Source organism: Theropithecus gelada, chromosome 15 (assembly GCF_003255815.1).
Source record: "Theropithecus gelada isolate Dixy chromosome 15, Tgel_1.0, whole genome shotgun sequence".
Lineage (NCBI taxonomy): Eukaryota > Metazoa > Chordata > Mammalia > Primates > Cercopithecidae > Theropithecus > Theropithecus gelada.
Genome location: NC_037683.1, coordinates 42,209,743 through 42,218,492, shown reverse-complemented (window position 1 = coordinate 42,218,492; position 8,750 = coordinate 42,209,743). Strand labels below are relative to the sequence as shown.

General features: G+C 46.4%; 1 protein-coding gene across 1 annotated transcript in view; it reads left to right on the top strand.

The window, feature by feature from the left end:
* Window positions 1-1,453: 1,453 nt before the first annotated feature.
* GALNT12 (polypeptide N-acetylgalactosaminyltransferase 12) overlaps window positions 1,454-8,750 on the top strand; it is a 42,965-nt gene continuing 35,668 nt past the window's right edge. The window contains exon 1 of the mRNA XM_025360759.1: window positions 1,454-1,864. Coding sequence (XP_025216544.1) covers window positions 1,494-1,864 — 371 coding nt within the window. The 5' untranslated portion in view covers window positions 1,454-1,493. The remainder of the gene's footprint in view (window positions 1,865-8,750) is intronic.

Genomic DNA, 8,750 nt, shown 5'->3' with positions numbered 1-8,750 from the left:
TCCTGGAACCTGAGGGAGATTTCCTCTGGGGATACCAGTAGCCAGAGGTTGTGTGAAAACAACAGCAAGTTAGATTCTACTTCTACCTAAGCCGCCAAGTTCAAGGTCCTCTCCCCACCCTTATCTCAGACCCCGCATTTGTCAAATGAGAGAATTGGACCAGATTTGTGCTTTTTAAACTTTCTGGGCTTCTGGTCTCCTTGAGAATATTTGATAAAAAGCTTTGGACCAACTTCCCATGGTAAAACAAACAACAACAAAAATACAGCTTACACTTTACCCTTCTACAGGTGATGTAGAACAATTCTTTTCCCTGAGCTAGACACCAGCAGAGGAAGTTCCAGATTAATTTAAGATATGATTTGAAATCTCTGCTATCACTTTTGCATTCAGATATCTGTGTAAACATTACTTCATCAGAGAAGCTTTCCAAACCCCCCAAACTAGATCAAGTTCTACTATTCTAAGCCCTTTTACTGCCCTGTAATTCTTCTTCAAAACACTTAACACAGTTCTAATTATCTTTTTAATATTTGTCTACTCCATTAGACTTACTTCGCCCCTGGCAGCTCAAGGTTCCCACAGCAGTGATCTCATGAACAAGGCAGCAGCTTCATGGCCTTTTTTGGTTGTTGTTTAATAGAAACAGGATCTCGCTCTGTCACCCAGGCTGCAGCGCAGGGCGCATAGTTCACGGTAACCTCCAATTCCTGGGCTCACACAATCCTCCTGCTTTAGCCTCCTGAGTAGCTGGCACTATAGGCACATGCCACCCTGCCTGGCTAATTATGAAATTTTTCTGTAGAGATGGGAGTCTTGCTGTGTTGACCAGTCTAGTTTCAAGCTCCTGGCTTCAAGTGATCCTTTTACCTCGGCCTGGGATTACAGGTGTGAACTATCATGTACAGCCTTCATGGCCTTTTGCACCTAGCCTCAGAAGTCACAGAGCTATCACGAGGCGAGCCAGGCGAGGGTTTGCTATTCAAGGACTCCAGAGTATGGCAGAAGCTGGGCCTGCAGGAGTCAGTGGGGCAGCGTGGTGTCTGTTGATCTCATCGCACCTCCATCTCCTCATCTGTAAAAGGGAGCTCATAATCTTAGTTCATGGTTGTTTTATTGGACTGTGTAAAGATCAGATGAGATAATGGCAGTAGAATTCATAGCACCCTGCAGGGTGCATTCAGCCAACATTTACTGAGCGCCTACAATATGCCAGGCGCTAAGGGTTTTACCACCACTGTCTCCTTAATAATGCACCATAGCCCAAGAAGGAAGATGCAAGTCTCAGCCAGCCCACGTGAGGACCCAGCTGAAATAAGCCACCCCGGGGGCTGCGCTCGGGCTGGCGGGCGCCGGGACGGAAAGGGGGCGGCGCGCAGGTGGGGCGGGCCGGGGGCGGGGCGGCGCTGCGGTTCCGGGATCCGGGTCCCGGCCTCCGCCGCCGCCGCCGCCGCCTTGGGGCGCGCTGAGCGCTGGCCGCTATAGGCGGGCGCATGTGGGGGCGCACGGCGCGGCGGCGCTGCCCGCGGGGATTGCGGCGCGGCCGCGAGGCGCTATTGGTGCTGCTGGCGCTGCTGGCATTGGCCGGGCTGGGCTCGGTGCTGCGGGCGCGGCGCGGGGCCGGGGCCAGGGCTGCGGATCCGGGACCCCCGCGCACCCCTCGCCTCGGGCGGCGAGAGCCGGTCCTCCCGCGGCCGCCAGTGCCCGCGAACGCGCTGGGCGCGCGGGGCGAGGCGGTGCGGCTGCAGCTGCAGGGCGAGGAGCTGCGGCTGCAGGAGGAGAGCGTGCGGCTGCACCAGATTAACATCTACCTCAGCGACCGCATCTCACTGCACCGCCGCCTGCCCGAGCGCTGGAACCCGCTGTGAGTGCACATCTCGGGGGAGGAAGCCCGCCCTCAGAGCCCCGGGCCTCAGTTTCTCCATCAGAGCATTGGCAGGGCGGGGAGCTGGGGTCTCCAGGATGGCGCGTCTTCCTGAGTCTCTCCGAAGAAGATAGTGTAAGAGCTCATATGGGGGCGGGGAGGCAAGAAAGTAAAAAAGACGAAAGCAGAAAAAAAAAAAAAAATCCCAGAAATTGGCAAGTCTGTTACTAAGTGATCTCTTAGCTCCCTTCTCCTTAAGAAGTTATCTCCCTGAAAAGGTGGGGGTCAGGGCTAAGCAGACAGGTTTAAGGCAAGGACCCCCCAGCACCCACAGGACAACCCCGCTCTACCCGGCTCGCAGTGCCTCCGCGAAACTGACAACTCCGGGCGGGGACCGGCTCCATTCATTCATCTGTGTGTCCCAGGGCCTAAGGGACAAACAGGATGCGAGGGAGCCCCGGACAGGTGAGGCGAAAGGTGGCTAGAAGGCCCCTCAGCACTAGAAAGCCTCCTTGCGCTCTCCCTGGGCATTGGCTTTCTGAGCTTTGGGTGGAGGAAGGCGGGAAAGGGCACAGGGTGGGAAGGGCTCCTTCTGGCCGTAATCCACCCCAGCTCACTCATGTGGGTGGTGCTGGACTGGAGCCAGCATGGTAAGAGGTCTAGTTCCTGTTGGAGCTACTGGCTGGGCAGGTTGTGCCCCTGCCTAGGTGAGGATCCAGGGCACACGCTGGCAGCAGGAGGAAGGACTGGCGGCTGCTTCCACCTTTGCCCCTGAGCTTCCTGGGCTCTCACTTTTTCTTCGAGGTGTCAGGGATCTTCCAAGTCCTTTTTTGAGCCCCCTCTTTACAGACTTTGAGGAAAAGAGGGATCAAAGAGGGGGTTCCCATCGGAGCTGGTGGGGGCAGCCTACTGTGTGCACCAGGCACCTGCCACTCCTCTCCCCTCCAAGACATTCCTGCTTTACAAGTGTGGAAATAGGTTCAGAAAAGATAGGTGACCCACCCAAGGCCTCTCAGCTGGAATGTGGTAGGACTGGTCTGGAGGGACTATGGCCCTCCTGGCCCACTTGGCACCATGTTGATCTCAGGATTTTGGGGGCCTGCTCCATGGTACCTTGGCCAGAGAGACCATGAATGATGGAATGAGGATGTCCCACCTCTGCCCCACTGTTTCCACTGTCCTCCCTGTTTTGGGGATCTCCTCATGCCTAGCCTCATGCTTCTGCCTGAGGCATTTTTCACTGTTAGTCTTTTTGAGTAAAACTTAGGATTGATAGTAGTTCCTGCACTCACCAGCCTAACGCATGCTTAGCTCCTCAAAACCCCGAGGGTGCCCGCTGAGGCAAGGTGGAGGGGAAGCTTTCAGGTTATACCCAGCTTCAGGTTAAATCCAGCCCAGGGGAGATAAAATCCTGGCTGTTTTGCTTGTCACTTCTGTGATCTCCGGCAAGCTACTTAGCCTCTCAGAGCTTTGGTTTCCCCCCATTTGCAAACTAGGAAACTCATAAAAGTGAGTCTCCATGCATTCTACATAAAAGTGAGTGGAAAGAACACAACTTAGGAATTAATAAAGCACCAGTACCTGGGAGCACACTGTGTGCTTAAATCTTAGTTTTTTTCACCTTTCCCTGTTGCCAAGAATGTACTCAGGAGGTTGCTTTTGAGAGTCATCCAGGGATTGGTTGTAGTTTTTCTTTCCCGGATCCAACTTCCTTTATTGTCCCAGGTTGTGAATATCTCTTTGAAACACTGCAGACAACCTGTGGGGCTTATGGTAACCTGTCTCCATGGTGACGCAGCTGCCCTGTGTCCTCCCAGGATTTGCTTGTAGATCCTGCTGTTGCATTGACCCTGAAAGTTAAGCCAAACCCAGCATGATAAGGAGTGTGAATGCCTCCTGCTTCTAATTCCTGCAGCAAGGCCTGTTGGGTTATTCTTACCCGGCCAGAGAGAAAGGTGAGCCTGAGCTGTGTGGGTCTCCGTTGGGCCAGGCTTTGAGAGGTAGTGTAACTTCAGAGTGGTTAGTACGGTCAGGGTCTTTTGTGGCATCTCACTTTTATTACAGTTCATCCAGGAGCTAATCAGGGTCTTGAGATTTTGCCTGAGAAACCTGAATGACAGATCATGAGTTCACAGTGTGGGTATGGGGTTCCCTGTGAGTCTAATAAACAGAGGGATAATGAAGATCCCTGAATGTTGCAGGAAGGAGGGCCCTGAGGGAGCATCTAGTCTAACTAGAGAGGAAAAGCCACACACCCAGGTCACACAGAGCCACAGTCCAGATCTTTTACTCATTCCCCCCTTTTTGGGTGGGTACAATTATTTCTATGTTTATTTTAATTATAAAAGCAATGCATATTCACTCTAGAAATGTTGGCATACACAGAGAAACAGAAAAGGAAAAAAATAAAAATAGACCTACCACTCAGGGAGAACCATTGTTAACATTTTGCTGTGCTTCCTAGACTTTTTAATGAAAGTCTTTACTCTGCAGTGCCTTTTACCAAAGGAAAGGAGTGGGGAATGACTAAGGGACCATTTGGTTTGGCTCTTCCTGGTGTCAGAAGGGTGTGGCACTGTGTCTGCCTTCTTGAAGAAGGCCAGACCACTAAAAAGATGTTTCAGAGTGCTGGTCCTGGTTCTGTGAGACCCAGTATAGACCTTGGCCCTCTATGACTCTAATAATTTACATGTCAGTGGATTCGAGTATAGTTTTGTTAGTTATAGCACTGAATTGAGGAAAAGGAGGCTCATGATGACTAAGAATCCTTCCTTGCATGGTAACATAGCAAGTATTAATATTAGTATAAATAAGTATAGTAAGTATAGGTAGTATAGTAAGTAAGCACAGTAGTATAGTATGACTAGCATCTCAGCAAAGAAGGGGAATTTTTACTCTGAGATGATAGCAGATCAAAGTGGGGAGAAGATAGCTGGGTGTGTGGCCCTGGGGAACTTTAAAAAATATATTGATGCCAGGAATCTTCCCCAGAACAATGAAATCAGAATTTCTGTGGCTAGGACCTAGGCTGAATCTGATACGCAACCACGGGTGAAAGCTACTGGCCTAGAGCCTGTGGATTTCTGAGTCAGAAGATTTAGGTTGAGTGCTTTCGAGGGTGTGGAGAATACCAGAACTAGACAAAGTAAGGATTAATAACAGGTCAAATATAGTTCAAGCCAGTGATGACATCATAGTCAGTTGAGTGGTGTGTCACAAGGAAATGGTTGTTAATAATGTTGTACTGAAATTTGCAAAAAGTTTTAGTTTTCATAGAATATGGGGAACTTGAAATGATCACTGTAATATCATTCTCATTTGCATTCTGATATTTAGCAGAAGAGAAAGAGTGGAGTAACAGACAGTGCCCTCAGGGCTGGACATTTCTCCAGGTATATCTATAGGGATACCATATGTGTGAACACCAGCCATTCTCTACCAGGGCAGAAGAACTGTGAACCATTTGGTCAAGGAAAGCATGGTGTTTGTATTTCTTGACTTGCTCTGATTTTAGACTTGTTAATACTATAATTGCGATGTGTGTCTGAGTTCAGGGGTCAGGATTTGGGTGCTGGGATGGCAAAGAGTCTCGAAGTAGTTCTTTTTTTTTTTTTTTTTTTGAGATGGAGTCTTGCTTTGTTGCCCAGGCTGGAGTACAATGGTGCAATCTTGGCTCACTGCAACCTCCCCGTCCTGGGTTCAAGACATTCTCCTGCCTGAGCCTTCTAAGTAGCTGGGATTATAGGCAAGCGCCACCACACCTGGCTAATTTTTGTATTTTTAGTAGAGACGGGATTTCACCATGTTGGCCAGGCTGGTCTCAAACTCCTGACCTCAGGTGATCTGCCCGTGTTGGCCTCCCAAAGTGCTGGGATTACAGGCGTGAGCCACCATGCCCAGCCTCGTAGTGGTTCTAAACAGGTAATTCAGCAAAAGTATGTCTTGCTAGGGTTGCAGGAGGGAGTAGGACATTAGACTGATGTTTCTTTTGTTTCTCTAACAAAGTTGTGGAAATTTTATGGATTCTTATTAGATCGATCTTGAGAACATCAGAGTGGCATTCTTTCTTGAGTCAGTACTTCAGTACTTCAAATCCACAGAACATGTTCAATTTTGGTTAGTATTTTCCTGATACCTTTTTCTTTCACTCATTCTGTGTCCATATGTTTTTGGTGTGTCTTTGAATAGTATATTGCTCAATTTTGTGTTGTCATTAAAAAAAAAAAGTCCAGGCCAGGCGCAGTAGCTCACACCTATAATCTCAGCACTTTGGAAGGCCAAGGTGGGTGGATCACTTGAGGTCAGGAGTTCAAGATTAGCCTGGCCAACATGGTGAAGACCTGTCTGTACTAAAAATACAAAAATTAGCTAGGCATGGTGGTGGGTGTCTGTAATCCCAGCTACTCGGGAGGCTAAGGCAGGAGAATTGCTTGAACCCAGGAGGCTGGAGGTTGCAGTGAGCCAAGATTGCACCACTGGACTCCAGACTGGGCAACAGAACAAGACTCCATTTAAAAAGAAAAATCCAGACTGACAATCATTGACTTTTAACTAGATAGTTATATCCACTTACATTTATTGTGCTTACTGATACTTTTGGATTTGATAGTGCCATCTTATTTTATGTTTTCATTTGTTAACGCTTTTTTTGGTGTTTTCTTCCTCTTTTTTCCTACTGCTTTTTGAGTTGATAGAGGCTTTTCCCCTTCTTCTGATTCCATATTTTTCCTCTCTACTAATTTAGCAGTTATATTATCTATTTCTAATCCTAGTGGTAAATTTTAAAGTACGTGTTTAACTCAACAAAGTCTAAAATTAATCATTAACTATGGACCATAGAATGCTTTAGTATAGATCATCTTCTCTCCTAATTTGTATGCCATTTTGCTCCAATATTTTAATTCTGTCTTGCTTTTAAACCGACAAATTAGGATAGCTAAAAATGCAGTATTTATTTGTTCAGATTTATCCACAAGTTTACCATTTTCTTTGCTCACTATTCTTTCCTGAGTCAGAGACCTTTCTGGGATTCTTCTTCTTGAAATACATCATGTATTAACTGCTGTAGAGAGGTCTATTGTGATTCCTCAGTTTTCTTTATCTGAAACTGTTTTTATTTTGCTCTTGTTCATGAAAGTTTTTCTAGGTATATAATTCTATGTTGGTAGTTTGACATTTGAAGGTATTATTCCCTTGTCATCTGGTTTGCACCATTGCTATGAGATGCCTACAGTGACCCAGATCTCTCTGTCATTCTTCTTTCTTTGTCATTCATTTGAGGTCTTCTTTTATTTAAGCATATTAGGCATACTTATTTTATACTCTATGTCTGGTAATTATGTTATCTAGATTAGTATTTTCTTGTTGTTCCTACATAATGAAGACTTCTTTTACTTTCCTGTCAGCTAAGCCATGCGTTTAAAAGATTTTTTTTTTTTTTTTGAGATGGAGTTTTGCTCTTATTGCCCAGGCTGGAGTGCAATGGTGCAATCTCAGCTCACTGCAACCTCCACCTCCTGGGTTCAAGTGATTCTCCTGCCTCAGCCTCCCTAGTAGCTGGGATTACAGGCGCCTGCCACCACGCCCTGCTAATTTTTGTGTTTTTAGTAGAAATGGGGTTTCACCATGTTGGCCAGGTTGGTCTTGAACTCCTGACCTTAGGTGATCTCCCGCCTTGGCCTCTCAAAGTGCTGGGATTACAGGTGTGAGCCACAGCACCTGGCCAAAAGATTTTTTAAAAACTTTTTATCAAGACTTTTGGGTGTATACACCAGGAGGGTTTCCCTAGACATCTTAGTCTTCCATGTTGCCGAAAGTAGAAGTCCTATATTCACTTTTTAGAAATAATTATTTTCTATACTAGTCAGGATTCTTTTGGTTGAAAGTGACTGAAAACCCAATGCAAACTGACTTAAATATAAAAGAAAATATATTGGGTTCTATTACAGAAAAGTCTGGGATGAGAACTCAGTTCAGGTTATTGTTGGCCCTGGATTTAGGGACTCAAATGATGTCATCAGGAGATTATTAATTGGTCAGGCCTGAGGCATGTAACCTTTCCAGGGTTAGGGGTGTGTGTCTGTTTGTGTATATGCATGTGCTTATGTATGTTCAGCCCTCCACAAACCACATAGACTGACAGTTGGAAAATTGGCTCTTGAAAGAGAAATCAAAGTGCAGAACAGTGAAGAAAGGAGAAAGGATTCTAGGCAGGTAAGACACAAAAATGTATATTATGATCTCCTTGGCCTGTTCTACGGAGGATATGAGTTGATTTTTTTAAAAAAAGACATTTATGTGATAGCCTTAATATAAAGATAAAAGAAGATCAGGAGGGGCCAGGCACATTTGGTTACACCTGTAATCCCAGAACTTTGGGAGGCTGAGGAGGGCAGATCACTTGAGGTCAGGAGTTTGAGACCAGCCTGGCCAACATGGTGAAACCCTGTCTCTCCTAAAAATACAAAAATTAGCCTAGAATGGTGGTGGGCGCCTGTAATCCCAGCTACTTGGGAGGCTAAGGCAGGAGAATTGCTTGAACCCAGGAGGCAGAGGTGGCAGTGAGCCAAGATCCCCCCACTGCATTCCAGCCTGGGCAAAAAGAAAAAAAAAATAAAGTTCAAGAGGCATTAACTGCATCCATTAATTCATTCATATCCATATAATACATAAATAAATATTCTACTAGCAGAGATTGTTGTAGTCCCTACCCAGTAGAGTTGTTATAAAGGCTACATGAAGTAATGTGTATAAAATGCTTATATGGTGCCTCTCCTGTAGTAAGCACTCAACAAATGGTACTGTTATTACCAGGTAAAGAACAAGGCGTGCTGAAAATACAGAGACAGACACAACTCAGTCTCTACCCTTACAACGCACATGTAAT